Source organism: Pinus tabuliformis, chromosome 1_2 (assembly GCF_031772625.1).
Source record: "Pinus tabuliformis cultivar Carrire ecotype Pingquan chromosome 1_2, CPIR1, whole genome shotgun sequence".
NCBI lineage: Eukaryota > Viridiplantae > Streptophyta > Pinopsida > Pinales > Pinaceae > Pinus > Pinus tabuliformis.
The window spans coordinates 316,740,427-316,760,500 of record NC_142298.1 but is presented as its reverse complement, the minus strand read 5'-3'; the positions used below and the strand labels follow the sequence as shown (position 1 = coordinate 316,760,500).

The 20,074-nt window shown below is 40.5% G+C and overlaps 1 protein-coding gene across 2 annotated transcripts in view; it reads left to right on the top strand.

Moving 5' to 3' along the window:
* The window catches only part of LOC149205638 (DNA-(apurinic or apyrimidinic site) endonuclease-like), a 447,710-nt gene that overhangs the window by 344,693 nt on the left and 82,943 nt on the right, over window positions 1–20,074 (top strand). For both annotated transcript variants that reach the window (XM_089395132.1, XM_089395131.1), the window contains exon 6: window positions 16,828–16,889. In XM_089395132.1, coding sequence (XP_089251258.1) covers window positions 16,828–16,889 — 62 coding nt within the window. The remainder of the gene's footprint in view (window positions 1–16,827; window positions 16,890–20,074) is intronic.

Genomic DNA, 20,074 nt, shown 5'->3' with positions numbered 1-20,074 from the left:
CATCCAATTCCGATAAGTATTCATGAAGATATGAATTTATTTGTGTTATGGGACAATTCATCAAGGTCAGCCAGCAACTAAATAACCCCCATGTGTGCTCAACTATTTGGTATAAAAGGAGGTGACTTGATAGTCCTTTGAACACACACTTCACTCTTGATTTCTCTCCACTTGTTTTGGGTTTTAGTGGAAGAGAAATCTAAGAGGAGGAAGCCCTAGACGCAGGAGAGAAGGAGCCTAAGCATGAAGTTAAAACACAGTCCTAGATGATGCCCTAGCAGCTCTATGATGACCTAAATCAAGGAAGACACGTTCAACCCTTATCATATACGCAATCAAGGAAGACACAGTCAGCCCTTATCCTATACGCTATCAAGGAAGATGTTGTCATATTGTGAAGAAGACAGCCCTAATCCATTTGTGCAACACAAACACAAGAAGATAGCTCGTTGGAGAAGAGGACATTCTCTGTTTTAGCCGCAACAAAGAGGGACAGAACAACGTGGGTTTTGGAGGCTGTTTCAGGGTCATTTTGTGAAGGCTGAGTTGTTGTTAGGAGGGTTGAGGTACCTTCCTAGAGGGCCGAGGTAGAGGAGGTTAGTTTCAAGCTGTTTTGGGTTTGATGTGTGGGCTAGAAACTCTCTTTGAAGGGGTCGTAAGCTACAACAAGGCTGTGTGGTAGGCCGTAGGCCATACCACCACAGCAAGGGATAGCATGGGCTTTTTTGGGGTTATGTTGTGCCCTAATCTTCAGCGTGGAGGCAAAGGGTTCACACTAGGGTAGGCCACAGAGATTAAGGGTTGTTTGGGTGACTGTTTGAGGGTTGTTGCAGCAGTTTGAGGTGCCCTAACCAATCACTATCACAACAGCAGCAAAGCAGACTTGGAGTAGCAGTTTGTGTGGTGTGTTGGGTCAATGTTGTGACCAGATTTGGATTAGTTTGTTGAGCAACCTGTGGGAACCAAGGTGGAAGCCTGATTGGGTGATCGAGTTCCTCCATAAGTGCACATCTTGCAGTGATAGGATTGGGTATGTTTTAGGGCTGACATGGGCCACAATGATGCCCTAACCAGAACACCGTCATAACAATAACGAGTACATGATGTACAGTGCAACATTGTGCACACAGTAGTAGTGATGGTACAACATGGTGTAGATCAGTGTTGATGGACATTGGTGCAACAATGGGACATCATGGTAATTATGGACATATAACAGCAACAGGAATGCATACAGTAGCAGGATGATGAGGTATTGCAGCGTGCATTTGGGTGCAACATAGTGCAATGAAGAGCTCAGCATAGTGCAACAGTACAATGATGGGTACAATCATGATTAGTGAAGCATGACGAGATGCAACATAGTGATGATGGGTACAGCGAGGTGCAACACAGTGAGGTGCATCATGATGATAAGGTGCAACACAATGATAGGTGCGGCATGGTGATGGAGTCACCTTGGAGAATCAGTTGAAGCAGCATGTCTTCAACTGAGTTCAGCTACCTCATGTATCGTCTTCTTAGAGATGATCTATGCTCTTATTTAGATAAGTCAAAGTGTTGACTTCTACTGTATATGTACTATCTCTCTCTCTCTGTGCTGAACTATTGAAGAACATATAAGAAGAATTGATCAAGGGTTTCCCCACATTGGAGTTTGTCCCTGGCTAGCGCCACATTTTGTGTCCTCTTGTCTTGGCTTGTCTTCTGCGATTTATGTTTATGTTCTATCTGCGATTTACTATTAATCTGATGTGATTGTTAATTTGGAAAAGATACTGAGCTAATTGTGAAAATTGAAATAAATTGCTTTAAGCATCAATGTTGCGAAAATCGTTATCGGGATTAAATCGGCAAGGGGAAAAAATCGTAAAAAATCGTAAAAATTGGGAAAAAATCGTGAAATACAAAAATATTCATTTTTTTTCAAAATTTTAATATCTAAAGCATCTGCAACATAAAATAAATACATTAACACATAAATATGATAAAAGAACTAATATATAAGTTGTGTAATATCATTTCTAGTGCTACATCACACATAATAGTGAATCATGTCCTGAATAGTAAGTCCTGACTCCTGAGTCCCAACTCAGTCTCAAAATATCAACAAAAAATATAATAATGTATCTCATATCATGAGTCATAATGTCATATACAATAAAATGAACCAAATAATTAATACCACTGATTTCCTTTGCCCCTCTTGTGAGAAAATGTAACAGCTTTCCCTTTCCCTCTAGATGTAGATGCTGGTGGAGTTGGTAGTGGACTCTGTTGTGCTTTAGAAGCTGAAGAAGTAAGAGCTAGAGGAGGTAGACCACGTCCTCTACTGGTGGCAGGAGTAGCTTGGGTAGGTGGTGTCACCTCCTCCTCCTGTTGCTCCTCCTCCTCCTCCTTCCCCTTTATGCCTTCCACTACCTCCTGCTCTAACCAATCATCGATAGACTCCATGAGAGGCCTTTTGGCCTCAACCCTCCATTCAGCAGTGGTGCCAATCCCATCCAATGAGATGGCCTCCAGATCAGGTATCCCCTCAAGTTGCCTCACCCACAATCGAAGATTGTAGTAGACGTAGGCCATGTCACTAAGTCGCTGGGACTCCGACCTATACAAAGATCATAAAATAATAATTATAAAAAAAATATTATTTAATGAATTCAAAAAATTAATTGGAAATTTAGAATATTTTAAGTTTTAAGTTTAACCTGTTGCACTTCTTATTGTGTATTTTTTCAAATACACTCCAGTTGCGCTCGCATCCTAAGGAGCTACATGTTTCGCTGAGGATTCGAATGGCAAGCTTTTGCAGATGGGGTACTCTGGTACCATAACGAGTCCACCATGCATCTACAACAAGATTACAAATAAGATAAACATAAGAAAAACAATGAAAGTTGAAAGTTGAAGCAAAGTATGAAGTTATGAACTTGAAGAGACAATGAAATTTGAAACAAACTAAAAAATACCTGGCATTTGAGTCTTCCTATGAACCACGACTATCTCAAAGCCAAATGTGCCACCTGCTATCCTGTCTATCTCCATTTCTTTGGAGATTTTTGCACATTCTACTAGAGATCACACCATCTTTTGAACACAAGTTAAGAATCCATCCATGATCTTAGCATCAAATAAGAACCCACATGGGTAAGAAAATGCGGGGTTCAGGTAGATCCCTGCAACATGAATGGGATGATGGAGTGTGTTGTTCCATCGTTCATTAATCACTTCCCATAGGAGGAGTTGTTTCTGAAACCCCTCATCTCCCTTATCATCATAGTAGGCCCGAACGGATTCTTTGGCCATGTCCATGGCCTCATACAAATAGCCCATTGCGGGCTTCTCACCATCAACTAATCGAAGAACCTTTACCAAAGGTTCAGTAATGGTGCACACCTCCTACACTCCCGCCCAAAATTTTTCCTAGTATGAAACTAATCTACGTATGGCCTCTGCTTTTGGTTTGTGGCTAAATGTTAAAGCACGCCACTCCTCTGAAAGAAACATTCTCTTCACATCCCACATAGAATTCAAGAGGGATTGAAAAGATATGAAACTGGTGGCAAACACTGTAATGGCGGGGCACACCAACTCCTTGTTGTTGGTGAATTTTCTCATCAAGCTAAGCACAGATGCGTGATTATATATAAATTTTGTAATGCTTTTTGATGAGTCAACAATATCTTTGACAGAGGAAATTTTTCCTATGTCCTCCAACATCAAATCAATACAATGTGCAGCAGAAGGTGTCCAAAATAAAGTAAGATACCTCTTCATAAGCATCTTGCCAGCAACAACATAATTTGCAGCATTGTCTGTTATGACTTGGCCAACATGTTTTGCACCCACCTCCAAAATAAACACATCCAACAAATCACATAATAATTTTGCATCTTTGATATGTGAAGATGCATCAACAAATTTCATAAACATTGTCTCCTTGGGACAACTAACCAAGAAGTTTATAAGGGTTCTCCCTTTTGGTCGGTCCAACCATCTGACATCATAGTGCATCCTGCTCGTGCCTATGATGCCCTAAACTCCTCCAATTTTTTGGTGCAGTCAACCTTTTCATCTTGAAGAATGCAGCCTCTAAAGTCATCATAAGAAGGGATTTTGTACCCTGGGCCAACAACTGAAATAGCATCAACAATAGGCTGGAAAATGAATTATTCCTTGCAACGCTGAAAGGAATATCACTCCAAAGGAGAAACTTGCCCAACAACTTGTCAACTTGTTTTTTCTCATTTTTTTAAGCATTGAAGTGATAGATGGTTGTGACCCAGGCATGGTTCATGAACAAAAAATGATGAGGTAGCTATAGGGTTAGTTGTAGACATTGACGCTGAAGTAGAACCAGTGTCACTTCCATATTCACCTCTTAACACTCTCCCTGCTAGTTGCTTCTTCAGATCTGCTTTGGTCACTTTGTCTTGCTCTAATTCTTCCAATGATCTCATGGTTCTTTGAATGATTTTCGCATTTGTATTGGTGCAAGGCCCTACATCACGTCCACAGATTTGTGCAAGGTGATACTTCAATCTAGAAACTCCCTCTGACATATGTTGCCCACACAAGTTGCAAGACAAGTTCATTCTATCAAACTCTCCAGCAGGTTCACCAAATTCCCACAGAGGGTCCAATTTCCTTGACATGTTTGTAACTTGGTTGAACTCGGGTTTTAATGTAAGATGAAGTTTAAAGTTGAACTCATGGCACAATAAGAATTGCAAGTTAAAAAAATAAAATAAAAATTACATACATGACACAACACATTGAATTTTTGACAAACAAACAAAAAACCTCAACTCAATCCAACAACAATAGAAAAAATGCACATTGAAACCCAATAAAAAATGATGCAAAAAATAGAGCACAAGAAAAAATTAAACTAATAGATCTAACAATCAAGTTTTTGCATTTTTTACCAAAATGAACCCTCTCCACTCTATGCAACAAAAATGAAAAAAACACCATCAAATCCACTCAAAAAATCATTGATAATCAATGGGTTATAGAAACCCAAGCAAAAACAAGCAAAGAACCAAAACAAAATGGCCAAATTTGGTGCCCATACCCGGAAACCACGATTTGCCGTAGAAATTTGGTCCAAACACGAAGTTCTCTTGATTGGGATGCTAAAATCTCCCACTTTTCTCCTCCTTTGCCCTAGTAGACGCCTTCCTCTCCTCCTCAATGCTCAAATAAGTTCGCTGTCTGCTAAAAATGACAAATAAAACTCATAATTTTGCTTATAAAATGCATTGTCTCGGTGCCCCGCAATTTTTTCCGATCATATCGCGTTTTTTTCAGCGATTTTTTGGAAAAAAAAACTTATAAAAATCACGCAATATTATCGTATGAACCAAAAAACCACAATTTTTTCAAATAATTGCAATAATATCACGATTTTCACAATGCTGCTAAAGCATAGAACATACCTAAAATTAACACTTGGTCAACCTTCTGACCTCTTCTTGACGAAGAGCTACCCACAGTTCTTCCCAATTCGGAAGACTCGTCCTGCCCAGTGTGCTCTGGACAAATGTCTCCCAATCCTCGGAGACTGTGTTCAGTGCAGTGCTTACCATCAACTCCTGATCCGGCATGGCCCCTATGGAAGTTAGTTGGTCACTGATCTCTTTCAACCGACATAGGAAGACATGTATCTGCTCTCCCTTCTGCATCTAGTATGACCTTCGCTGATTCTCCAGGAGTATCTTCCTCTACATGGAAGTATGTTGGTACAATGTCTTCAAAGTGTCCCACATCTCATTTACCGTTTCTTTCTCTGCATTATGTAGTACCACATGGTCCTTGACCCCATCAAGGATGATGCACTTTGCCTTAGCCATTGCCTCCTCGTACCTTTCATTAGCTACCAGGTCAACTCGGATATCCATCACTCTCAAGGTGAAGCCCTTGATACGATGTTTGTCTAGAATGGATAAGATCCTGGCCTTCCAGACCACAAAGTTGGACGCTCCGTCTAGCCTATCCTTATTTCTCAGCGAATGGCCATCTCGCTACTCTTTTATCGACTCCTCCGAGTCTCTCTACTTCCCGCCTGGAAGTTCTCAGTTCGACTCCTGTTGAGTCTCTCTACTTCCCATCTGCAAGTTCTTGGTTTGACTCCTTTTGAGTCTCTCTACTTCTCGTTTGGAAGTTCTCTTTTGGACTCCCTCTGAGTCCCGATTTCCCTCCTGGAAATTCTTCTGCCAACTATCAGATTTCTCTTCTCAGATCTTCTGTGCAACTACAACACTGATACGGATTCCTTGGCTAGAAATTTGCCTCGATAGCAACTCCCTCTACCTTGGTCTTGCCCTGTTAGGTATTGTTCTAACGACACTACTCCACTAGCTTTGCTCTGCAAACTACCCACAGCCTCCTATGCCCCAGCAACTGAAGGATTGAGCCTCTTGGCTCTGCGCAATCCCGGCACCGGCAAAAAAAACTCCCTCAGCCAACTGCATCAACCCACTTGGCCTCTGCGTGAGCTTGTTTCTGCCCTCCTCAGCCTCTACGCTGCCTCTCTCTGGCCCAGACTAATGACGCAGTCTCTCTGCATCACTCCTTCGTCTGTCACTTTCTACAAGGATCGACTCTGTCACTCGGGACAGCTGAATTTGCTGCAAATTCTCTGCTAAGCTGATGCTTTTAGTTTTCCTGTGATATGCAAACACGCTCTAATACCATGATGAACTTTCTAAGTCTATCCGTTAGAAAATTAATCTGTATTTTGCTGGTTTATTTCTTCTACTTGTTTAAATTCGAATAAATTATTTAATACATTTAAATACCGAAATAAATACAATACAGTCACAACATCTACAGAGCATCAACTGAAAGAAAACAAGCACACAAGTGACACCATTATTTTTGGACAAATGTCCTCAAAAAAACCAATGTTGTGAAATCAATAGTGCATGGAATCAAAGAAAATAATACTATGTGACATCAAATTATCAAGGATTGGTGTTGACAAGAATCAATCATGGGTAAACAGATAATTAATCGGGTATTAAGAGAGCAAAACTCTGAGAGAATCCTTGACTTGGTGTCATCATATGTGAAACCCTTAACTACAAAGCTCCAATGGCAAAGCTTCTCAAAGTGGAGTACTATGCAATGACTCTAATAGGGGTATGTAAGGGAATAAGGGGTTAAATGTATGTATGTAGCGGGTTGACCTAGTAGTGGACCTACATGGGAAATGAGTGAGAACTAGAATATGTAAGAGGTCAATAGTGTTATTATTACACATTCTCTTATGATTATTGTAATGGAATGTATTTGGGTTATTTGGAGTTAACATAATATCTAAGCAACTATTGTGTAACTCATCATAATATTAATTTTTGGAACTGTGTTCCACGCTTATCTTTAGTATAGATTGTGTGTACATAGATTAATTATGTGTTATTGTGTATCATGTTTATTATGAAAATTCCTCAACCGGAATCCCTACTATAGCAACTGATGATATTACTCTTTTTTGTTAAATTCCTTTAAACAAATTACTTGCAGTTTCCTACGATAAATATCGTAATACATACACTGCAACTTTCACTTAATTATGTTATATGCGGAAACAAAAGACTGAGCAAGAAAGAAAATGCAACACAATTGACACTATTATTTTTGGACAAATGCCCTCAAAAAAACCCAATGCGGGAAAACTGTTGCAGCAACTCTGAGGGTTTATTATTATTTAGTAGCAAATTCTGAATACCTGAAGAGTTATTCAATTATAGAGAGAGAAATACTGGCAAAAAGATTTGTGATATTACCTCACACAATCACTGAGAAAAATCCCAGCTGATCCGGACACTGGATGAGGTGCCTCTGGCAGACCCGATGCTGCCTCTGCGCAGTGCTCACGTAGTCCCTGCGTCAACCTCTCTAGTCGCTGTGTCACTGAGTCAACTGATCGATTTGCTGCCCGAAGTCACTGCTCTTAGCCTCCTGGTCTCACACCTCGGCTCCCCGCTTCTGAAACTGACTTTGCCCAACAAAATTTCAGACTCTCTCTCACCCTCTGCGCTGCCTCTGCGTGGCCCTTCGTGACCCTACGTGAACCTCTACGTGAGAGCTGTTGGATCACTCTCTGCCTCTCTCTGCTGCTGATTCTCCAGCTGAGAAAATCTCTCTCTGTGGATGTTATCCCTTCCTCTCAACTGCAAGAAATCTCCTTGATCAAAATTTCCTCCTGAGAACTTCTCACTTCATAAATTCGATCTTTTGATCTCTCAGTGTGTTTTCCAAATTGTCAGTTTTTGGTAGCATCGGATGTGCTCTAGCCATGAAAATTGGTGGAGAGGCTAAGGCACATGAGTTCTAAAGAACCAAAAAACCGTTTGGTGAAATTCCACCCAGATTGTATTTTATTAAAATAATTATTTTTTTAATGGGGTTCCTAAGTCTAAACTTAGGAAAATTAAAGTATTAATGAGTATTAATCAAAATATGGGTGAGAATGTTCTAGAAAGCAGATCAAGTCAAGTTTTTAATCTTAGCCATTGATTAGAGACTTAATCTCGGCCGTTGAAGTCTCAACGAGAAAAGTATAAGGAGGAGGCTTGGGGTTCATTCAGGAACACATCGAGAGAACAAATTGATCTAGAGTTCGAAATTTATGGGGCTTGGAAGCTGAGAAATTCGAACTAAGTGATCATTCTACAGCAGAGGGGCAGGGATAGTTCGGGAATACTAGGTAGAGAGGCGGAGAGCCACCAGTGGAGGCAGCGCAGCACCTAGAGGGACTGACGCTGGGCCAATTTGGGCCCATGCAGGCTTGACGCAGAGCCAGAAGGGCCAGCGCAGAAGGGAAGTTGCCTTAACGCAGAAATCCGGAACTGCTGGGGAGCTGCCAGAACAACCGGGAGAGGTTGACGCAGAAGCTCCAAGAGGCAGAAGAGACAACGCAGAGTCTCTGAGGCTGATGCAGGGCCAACGCAGAGATAGATGGGGGTTTGCTCGTTTTGCTGCCGGATCAGCTGAAAACAACAGGGGGAAGTGAAGTAATGTCACTCATTTTTTTGCCATTATATTTTTCTCTGTAATTGGATTGCTGGGAGGGCATCCAACATTGTATTCAAAACTACTGCTTAATAATATAAAACCCTCAGAGTTGTTGCACTGATTTTCCCACATTGGGTTTTTCCGGGGACTATTTTGTCCAAAAATAACGGTGTCCTATGTATCTTGTTCTTTGCTCAGTTTCTTGTTTCATGTAATCAAATTAAATTGGTGTAGGCTATAGAGGTAATATACTTCATTATTTATTAGAAAATAACTTGATAATGTATATTAAAATCAAGTAGGAGAAGTAAATTTAGTTTTGCTGCAGTAGGGGTTCCTTGAGTATAGGAATTTTCACATGGTATCAAAGCATTGATTTTGAAACAGGAAGAGCAGATCCAACGCTGAGCAGAGAGGCCAATAACTGCATTTGGCAGCAATTCGAATCCCCTTGAAGGGATTGCACAGTCCTTGCCGGGATAGCAGAGATTCTGAGGAATTCTCTCTCTAAGAGAGTTGACAGAGGTACAATTTCTGGTTCATGAGCTTGCAAAGGCAAAGGGAGTGACGCAAAGCCTCATCACAGTGCTTGAAGGGCACAGTGTCTGTTGGGGAAGAAATCCGTCGGAAAAGAGCAAAGACACATAAAAGGGGAATTTTCTCCTCAGAGGAGTTTTGTCACTTGCCATGCAACAGACCAATGTTGCAAAATGACTAGAGTAGTCAATTTGACAGTTTGGGTGAGATGACATCACATGGGCTCAGAGATCAGGATAGGTTGGAAGGAGCTTCCAACTATGTCATATGGAAGACCAAAATCTTAGCTGTTCTGGAGGAGTACGATCTCGAAGCTTACGTCAAGAGTGTTGTGGCTGTTCCCACGGACAATGATAAGAAGAAGAAGTACAAGGCTGAGTAGGCAAAGGCGAAGCGGTACATACTCGATGGAGTTCAAGATCATATGGTCTCACACTTGTAGGGCAAAGATACATCCCTAGAAATGTGGGAAGTTTTGTCTTCACTGTATGAAGGTTCTTCCGAACAACGAAAGATATACTTAGAACAAAAGTTGCAACAGACATTGATGCAAAAGGGAGAAGGGGTTAGCTCCTATCTTCATCGTCTTCAGGACACCAGAGACTAGCTTGTTGCAGTGGGGTCTACTCATCAGTCTACCGCGATGGTAAGGATGACCCTGAATGGAGTCTCAGATGAATGGTAAGTCTTCGTCCAAAGTATATTGGGCAGGGAATGACTACCTTCATGGGAGAAGATGTAGGCAGCCCTTCAATGGGAAGAATTAAGGAGGGATCTGGTTAAGGTCAACCTCAATGGTAGCAGTGGGAGTGGCACGAAGACCAAGGAGGAGGAGGAGAACGCAACTCTAGCATCAAAGGGACAACAAAAGCAGAAGCGGAAGAAGGACATTTCGAAGGTGAAATGTTTCAGATGTGGCGAGATGGGCCACTTTGCATCCCAGTGTCCTTTGAAGCAAAAGCATAAGGATGAGAAACATGATCCTAAGGCTGCTCCAACAAAAATTGATGAAGATGAGTTTTCCATGAGTTCCCACGCATCTCCAAGAGGGAAATGGGGCGATATAGAACTGTAGTCAGGAGGACTACATGTGGGCAGGATCCTTGAGGAACCCACCTCTTAGATCAATTCCTTGTTACGGGAGCCCAAGATTTAGCAGTAGTGAGATGGACTTAGTCTCAGATGATGCAATGGGTTGGTTAGAGAGACAGATGCAGTAGCCTAAGACCTGAGACTGATCAATGCAGAGCAAGGTTGGCAGCAGTGCAAAAGACAACAACAATGCAAAAGATTCATAGGGTCAAAGACTAGTAGCAGTCAGATTCCAACATTCACATGGTATTATGTTGAACACAGTTAGTTCAGTAATTTTGAGTGTTTTCCAGTTGCTTCTCTTAGCAACTGAGTTGCAGTATGAATGCAGTGTTAGCAGTGCTAGTGGTAGTAGCATAACAGATGCAGCATTTGAGAGGGAGTTGTAGTACAGATGCAACAGTGGCAGTGGCAGTGTCATGGGCAGTAGTACAATAGAAGTTGTAGCATAGTGTTGATGGCAACAACAATTCGGAAAGGAGATGCTTCAGAGACAGAGCAACATGCAGTTGGACATTATTGCTAGAGCACATTCCTCGCTAAGAGGGAGTGTTAGTTTTTGGTAGCATCGGATGTGCTCTAGCCATGAAAATTGGTGGAGAGGCTAAGGCACATGAGTTCTAAAGAACCCAAAAACTGTTTGGTGAAATTCCACTCGGATTGTATTTTATTAAAATAATTATTATTTTTAATGGGGTTCCTAAGTCTAAACTTAGGAAAATTAAAGTATTAATGGGTATTAATCAAAATATGGGTGAGAATGTTCTAGAAAGCAGATCAAGTCAAGTTTTTAATCTTAGGCCTTGATTAGAGACTTAATCTCGGCCGTTGAACTCTCAACAAGAAAATTATAATAAGGAGGCTTATGGTTCATTCAGGAACACACCGAGAGAACGAATTGATCTAGAGTTCGAAATTTTTGGGGCTTGGAAGCTGATAAATACGAACTAAGTGATCATTCTGTAGCAGAGGGGTAGGGATAATTTGGGAATGCTCGGCAGAGAGGCAGAGAGCCACTAGTGGAGGCAGCCCAACACCTAGAGGGACTAACGCTGGGCCAGTCTGGGCCCCTGCAGGCTTGACGTAGAGCCAGAAGGAAAGCTGCCTTCATGTAGAAATCCGGAACTGTTGGGGTGCTTCCCAAACAAATGAGAGAGGTTGATGCAGAAGCTCCAAGAGGTAGAAGAGATAGTGCAAGGCTGACGCAGGGCCAGCGTAGAGATAGTTGGGGGTTTGCCAATTCTGTTGCCAGATCAACCGGAAATTGGCGGGTGAAGTGAAGTAATCTCACTCAGTTTTCTGCCTTTATCTTTTTCTCTGTAATTGGATTGTCGAGAGGGCATCTAGCATTGTATTTAGAGCTACTGCTTAATAATATAAAACCCTCAGAGTTGTTGCACTAATTTTCCCGCATTGGTTTTTTTCGGGGACTATTTTGTCCAAAAATAACGGTGTCCTATGTATCTTGTTCTTTGCTTAATTTCTTGTTTCATGTAATCAAATTAAATTGTTGTAGGTTGCAGAAGTAATTTACTTCAGTATTTTTCAGAAAGTAACTTGATAATGTATATTAAAATGAAGTAGGAGAAGTAAATTCAGTTTTGCTGCAGTAGGGGTTCCTCGAATATAGGAATTTTCACACAAATGACCCTAATGCTCCCTTAAATAATCTTCTCGTTGACATTCAACGGCCCAGATTAAAAGCTAATCAATGGCTAAGATCGTTTTAGCTTGATCCTCGTCTTCTTCTAGAAGTTACACCCACAATTAGATTAATACCCATTAATATTTTTAATTTCCTTAGTTTAGACTTAGGGTCCCATTAAAAAATATCAATTATTTTAATAAAATTGTCTCTAGGTGGAATTTCCCAAAACACGTTCTAGGTTCTTTGGAATACATGTGCCTAAGCCTCCCTGCAAAATTTGAGGCCTAGAGCACATCCGATGCTACCCCAAATCAACACTCCCTCTTAGCGAGGAATATGCTCTAGCAATATACGTTGCTGCATACTGCTCTGACTCTGAAGCATTGTCCTCTGTGCTGTTGATGTCTGACATGTTGTCCACCAACTACTATGTTGTTGTTGTGACTGTACTACTGTTGAAACTGCCACTGTCAACACTGCATCCGTACTACAACTCCCTCTCAGGTGTTGCATCTGTGCTGCTGCTAGCACTGCCACTGCCAACTACTACTGCACTGCAAACTGTTGCTGCTACTCCATCAACAATGGAAAAAACATCCAAAATTATTGTACTAACTGTGTTCAATATGATACCATGTGAATGGTGAAGCCTGACTTTTGCTAGTCTCTACACTGACCCTCTAAATATATTGTGCTGCTGCTGACCTTTGCTCTGTGCCATCTGCATTGCTGCCAACTTTGCTCCGCGTTGTTCAGTCTCTAGTGCTCCTAGCCACTACAATTGTCTCCCCGAAACTCCTCGGCACCATCCGACACTAGTCCATCCTGCGACAGCAAAACTAGGCTTTCATAACAAGTTATTGATCCAAGAGTTGGATTCCTCAAGGATCCTGCCCATCTGTAGCTGTTTCAAACTACAATTCCAAATCAGCCCACCTCTCTCCTTGAGGTATCTCGACTGTCATGGCAAACTCCTCTTCAATCTTTGCAAGTGTAGCCTTCAGATTGTGCTTCTCATCCTTGTCCTTCTTCTTGAGAGGACACTAAATAGCGGAGTGACCCATCTCACCACACCTGAAACACTTGATCTTCGAGACGTCCTTCTTACATCTCCGCTGCTCTTGCTGTCCCTTCGATGCAAGGGCTGCATTATCCTCCTCCTCCTAGGGCTTCGACCCACTGCTGCTGCTTCCCTCAAGTTTAACCTTGACGAAGTCTCTCCTCAGCTCCTTTTGTTATAGAGTTGCCCACATCTCATCCCAATTCGGCAAGGCTGCTCTGCCCATGATACTCTGTACAAAGACTTGCCACTGATCTGAGACAGAATTGAGGTCCAGTCTAACCAACTTTGAATCTTGAGGTGTATACTCCGCAGCAGAGAACTCATCACGAGTTTCGTTCAGCTTTATGAGGAATGGATCCACACACGCCGCTTCTAGATCTGAGCAGATCTCAGCTTCTGCTCCAAGTACATCTTACGTTGCTCGGAAGATCCTTGATATAACGTAGCCAAAGCATCCCACATCTCCTTAGCAGTCCCTCTACTAGCGACATGACACACCACGTGATCCTTTACTCCATCAAGGATCATCCTCTTGGCCTTCGCCATTTCTGATTTGTACTTCTTCAGCGAATCTCGATTTGCAGGCACAACCACCATGCTGTCGACATATGTCTTGAGGACATGCTCACCTAGAAGGAATGCGATTCTTTCCTTCCAGATGACATAGTTGGATGCCCCATCCAACCTATCCTGATCCCTCAAGCCCTTGGTTGCCATTTCCTGCCACAAATAGAAAGTCGAATGACCTCCTCTCTCCTCTGTGCTACTGCTGGGCTAGCCTATGCACTCCCTGTTGGAGCTAGTAAAACTGTTGCCCCTTGCTGCTGCTCAGCTCTAGAGAATTTGAATTCCTTGGCTAGGAATTATCTGAGGAAGAAATTCCCTTAGTCGTGCTTCTCCTCTTTCTTCTAACGATTTTCTGCCTTGGAAACTGCTTGCAAAAAAATCCGCGCCCCACTAGCTCTCCTTACGTTGAGGCTTCAACGCTGCTCCCTCTGCCCCGACAAAACAATTCAATCTGGAAGCCTTTCTCTCCGTCGACTCTCTCAGAGAGAGACTACCTAGAAATTTCAGCCCTTCGGCTAAAAACTATGCAAACCCTCTAGGGTTTCGAATTGTTGCCTCCTGCAGCTTTTCGATTTCCCTCTTCTGCTCAGCGTTGGGTACTTTGGCATTGTTCTTCTTGTTCCACCTGCAGCTCTGATACCATGTGAAAATTCCTCAACCGGAATCCCTCCTATAGCAACTGATGATATTACTCCTATTTGTTAAATTCCTTTAAACAAATTACTTGCAGTTTCCTATGGAAAATATCGTAATACATACACTGCAACCTTCACTTAATTAAGTTATATGCAGAAACAAGAGACTGAGTAAGAAAGAAAATACAACACAATTGACACCATTATTTTTGGACAAATGTCCTCGGAAATACCCAATGCGAGAAAACGGTGCAACATCTCTGAGGGTTTATTATTATTAAGTAGTAGCAAATTCTGAATACATCTCTCAATACCTGAAGGGTTATTCAGTTATAGAGAGAGAAATACTGGCAGAAAGATTTGTGAGATTACCTCACACGATCACTGAGAAAAATCTCAGTTGATCTGGACACTGGTTGAGGTGCTTCTGGTAGGCCCTACGCTGCCTCAGCGTAGTCTTCATGCAGTTCCTTCGTCAACCCCTCTAGGGACTGCATCACCTAGTCAACTGATAGATTTGCTGCCCGGATTCATTACTCTCAGCCCCCGGTCTCACACCCCGACTCTCAGCTTCTAGAACTGACTCTGCCCAGCAAAATTTCAGACTTTCTCTCACCCTCTGCGCTGCCTCTGCGTGGCCCTTCATGGCCCTGCATCAACCTCTGCGTAAAAGCTGCTGGATCACTCTCTGCCTCTCCCTATTGATGATTCTCCAGCTGAGAAGATCTCTCTCTCTCTCCAGATGCTATCCCTGCCCATCAACTGCAAGAAATCTCCTCGATCAGAATTTCCTTCTGAAAACTAAACACTTCAGAAATTTGATCTCTTGATCTCTCGCTGTGTTTTTCCAAATGACCCTCAAGCTCCCTTAAATAATCTTCTCGTTGACATTCAACGACCAAGATTAAAAGCTAATCAATGGCTAAGATCATTTTAGCTTGATCCTCGTCTTCTTCTAGAAGTTACACCCACAATTAGATTAATACCCATTAATATTTTGAATTTCCTAAGTTTAGACTTAGGGTCCCATTAAAAACTATTAACTATTTTAATAAAATTGTCTTTAGGTGGAATTTCCCAAAACACTTTCTGCGTTCTTTGGAATACATGTGCCTAAGCCTCCCTGCAAAATTTGAGGCCTAGAGCACATCCGATGCTACCCCCAATCAGCATTTATTACAAATATACATTAGTGTTCTACATTTAACATATATGTATGGACTTGTACGCAGTATTGGACAAATATTATCACTGTGCAAAAACTTCTGTATGCTTATTTTTGGGATGGTTCACATAATTTTGGTTTATTCTCAATAACTGATTTCAGTGTGTTTGAAGTGGCAAAAATGAAGAGATGTGACTTGTCATTGATCCTTCCATTTTAATTTTCCCTTTTCTCAAGATAATGATTTCTGGAAAAAAAATTAAAAAGGAATGCCCATGGAAACTTTTCCTAGGTGTTTTTAAACTGTTTCCGTTTTGTTGTTTAAGAAATATTTTCTTTTAACAGAAATGGAAGGAAACATGATTGTTTTTGGTTACTTTGGCTGTAGATTGTAACATATTGATTCTTAGCTCTCTTCTTACAAAGCATTGACGAATTTAGCCATAGTAATTTTACAGGTTTTATTGTGTGTGTGCATGTGTGTATATATATATATATATATTTTTTTTTTTTTTTTCATTTTGTATATTCTACATTTGATGATTATTTTGCAAATTACTAAAACAACCGCAGAACTACAATTCCGTTCTTCACATGACAAGCAGAATGCCTTTGTTGCCAACAATTACATACAAGTTGAGTAGGCCTGTTATAGATGACTCAGAACGTTATGATCTTGCAAGCTATCTTTGATTGTTGAAAAGAAAAGCGATACAATCTGTGGGATGATCGCCTATTAACTCATTTTTTTTGTGCTATTTTACTATACCAATATTTGTTATGGAATATATGCAAACTATATAGCATATATGTTGCAATACGTATAATATAATTTTGTTGTTGCTTAGTTTATTGCTTCATGATGCAGAATAAGGTATTTGTTTGACATATATTAGCGAGTCTTTATTTTCCTTTTAAATTGTCCGCGTAACTTTGGAATTTGTATATCTTGGAGTTTCATTAAGCTGTTTAGTCGGAATTGGGGTTTTGTATGATTTATTTAGTTTTATGTTGATTTCATTTTAGGGACATGCTAAACAATATATCCTATTTGAACTTTTTTTTTTACTTGTGTCTTTCAATGCCTTTTACTTAGGACTGTGGGCAACCGGGATTTACAATTGCGGAGAGGAGGCGATTCTCAACTATATTGTCACAGTATTATATCTTTCCTTGCTTATTGCATTCAGATATTTTTTGGTCAAATAATTGAAGCATTGATTTCAATTTCCTAGTCACAAGTGGAATCTCACATTTAGTTCACTCTTCTAGTTGTCTACGCAGTATGACCCTTTAAATGTTCCAAGGCAAGGAACAAACAAAGTTACTGGGATACAGAAATTGTTTCAAATTTGGAGACGGTTACAAAAATGCTAGCTTTTTTGGAAAATTTTGTATCTGATATGTTCAGAAACAACATAAGGTGAAAGTAGTATAACATATAGATATTTATGTATATATATGTAACATAATTTTTTTTAGATATGATACAAAATTAAATTCCATAGAGAAGCAGGGTTAAGAATACCTATTTCCTTCTTGGAAGTCATAGGTTCAAAATCGGAAAAGGGTCAGATATGTACACCTCTGTAGATTAAGTAGTCATATTACTACATGGAAGGGGTCCCTTGTCCCACAAAGAAGACACCCAATACATCAGTTTGGTGTCTGGCTAGGTCATGACCTTAAACTTAGATATAAAAAAATAACTTCCAAAAATGGACTTTTATGCATGGGCCTTGATGTGGTTCTATCTGGTTTTAATATTATTATTTGAAAAGTTGTAACATGATTGGTTCAAACAAAGGTCAAATATATAGACAATAGATCTTGACTAGGACTAGTATTGCCATATCAAAATCTTTCTAGGAAGCAAAAGCCATAAGTAGTTCAATATATTTCTTCAAACATGTGACTTCAAATTGATATTCATTGTATAAAAATATTGCACAAGGGAGCTCTACTTGATAAGTGGTTGTATGGCATAGATCAATTCTAATGACATATTCAATATTCTAGTTATTGAATTTTCATATTTCGATGAATTTTTATTTAATTAATGCTTTATATTAATTTTTTGAGGATGGGTTTATAAGCTTGGATATCGGTTGTAGATGTATCCAGAATGGTTCTTGTTACCCACCAAAAATAGGTAACCCTATCAAAGAGAATTTTTCTCCCGTCATCTCTTCCAGCCGGCCAACTAGTAGCGTCTGTAGCTGCCACTAGCCGAAGACGATGTGCAATTCATATCTCTGCCACCTACATCAGTCATATGTCTGTTGGAAAATGTAACTAGGTTCAGTCTTCATAATTATCATTGTACTTGTGTCATTGTATATTTCATGTAAAAACAAAAGATGAAAGAGAGATTATTATTATTATTATTATTATTATTTCATTAGTCAAGCATGTTATTCATGCTTCTAGGGAATATTGAGTCAAAAGAATATTTGTCATAAGTCAACCTATTGTACTTGAGTGAAGTCTCATTTGGACTTTTGGAAGAAAGAAGAAAAGGAATTTTGTTTGAGTCAAAACATTCATTTTGTCACCCACAAGACCAAGTTGGCCCTGGAAGGGGGAATTCGACCTCTTGGATGTGTATATATAGAGCAGTTTGACCTCATTTCGACACACATTGGCAACTTCAGTTTATGTGCAAGCAAGAGCAAGAAGACAAGCGAAAATCAAAGAAGAAAGAGCAAGAATCAATGGAGAGAAAATGACAGTCTACAAGGAAAAAAAATCTAACTTTTGTCTATCTTTGTTCAAATGTGCAAAGTAATGGGGAAACTCTGTGAATGACGGGGTTGAAATTCTATTTTGGTGAAGATGTTGGGGCAACTCTGCAAAGGTGTTGGGGAAACTCTGTGAAGTTGCAGGTTCGAAATTCTGATCTGAAGAGCTTTGACCTTTGTTGACTTGATTGGACTTGACTTGGTTGAGGAAGGCTTGAAGGAGGGCTGACTTGGGTCTTGTGGAAGGTCTTGGTCTTGGTTTTTGGGTCTTAGATTTCTCACTTTGATCTAATTCTATAAGAAGAGAAGTTGGTTGGGTTTTCCCCCTTGTGTGGTTTTTCCCTGACTTGGAGCCTATATCTTGTGTTCATTGTCTTTTGTGATCTTCATGTTTATGTTTTGGTAATTGTTTGATGAAGAGAACATAATAAAAGTAACAAGAAGACAACATATATTCACAAGCAATTTTGAAGTTAGAGAAACCAAACCTAATTTGCTGCCCTATTTATTTCTCAAGAATGTCTTCTCACCTCTCTCCTAGGAGCACATGAGCAAAGGTGGGCTTCTGATCAGAAGGTGCTTTATTCATTTTGCAATCGAGTGCTTATGCTTTGTTTGTATTTGGGAATTTGACATGGATGATGGGGTGACTTGGAGGGAGGAGGGATTTTGACCATGATCTTGTTCCCTCACCTTAAATGGGGGGTTAAACTTTGACCCTAGTTCAGTGTGACCTCCCATAATGGCCCGCCCAATGGGTATAAAAGGGGCACTACATGGGATGCCCTGATTGAGATAGTGTGTTCCATTTACCCCAATTCTGTACCACATTCCATCTTATATTACATGACCTATACTCCACTTCCATTCTTTGGGTTCAATTGTCCATTGGTTCTCTGGGATTTGGCACCCATACGTCCTCATACTTGGGTTGGGCACGAAACTTGGCCCTGGGAGGTTGATGCAACTAAAAGAAAAAGAAAAAGCATATATTTTCCACAAGAAAAATAAAGGAAGAGTATTAAAATGCAAAAGATGGTCAAGACATACACATTAGCACGTGGGGAAAAGCTTAACATGAGCTCTTCCTCACCCTTTATGGCCATCACCCGGTTCCTGAGCACCATATTTCTTGTTATATCATGAAAGGAACCCTTGCATGTCTGAACCTATTGCCTCATAATTGAGGGGTAATACAATTACCATACATCAGACAAAACAAGCTCTAACCCTTTGAGCTACGAGCAATAATACAAGGAAAAAAATCAAGAAAAAGTAGAAGAGACACAAGAGGGGTGGAAAAACAATGGTCAGGCTAGTAACTCATGCATCCACGATTGCTCCCTCGTCACATCTATACACTTAGGATGTGGATCCCCATAATGTTGGTCCCTTTGACCATGGCACTTGACCATGATGTCTTCTACCCTCTGTTTCCATTATTGTTCACATAACACCTATTGATTGAAGTGTGGATTCAGGAAATGTCATTTCGCCTTGGGGATGTTGAGAAATCACTAGGGCAACCAATTAGGGTTGTTTCTCTTTCTTGATAATTTCTTGTGAATATCTGTTAGCTTCTTATTATTTTTATTATGTTCT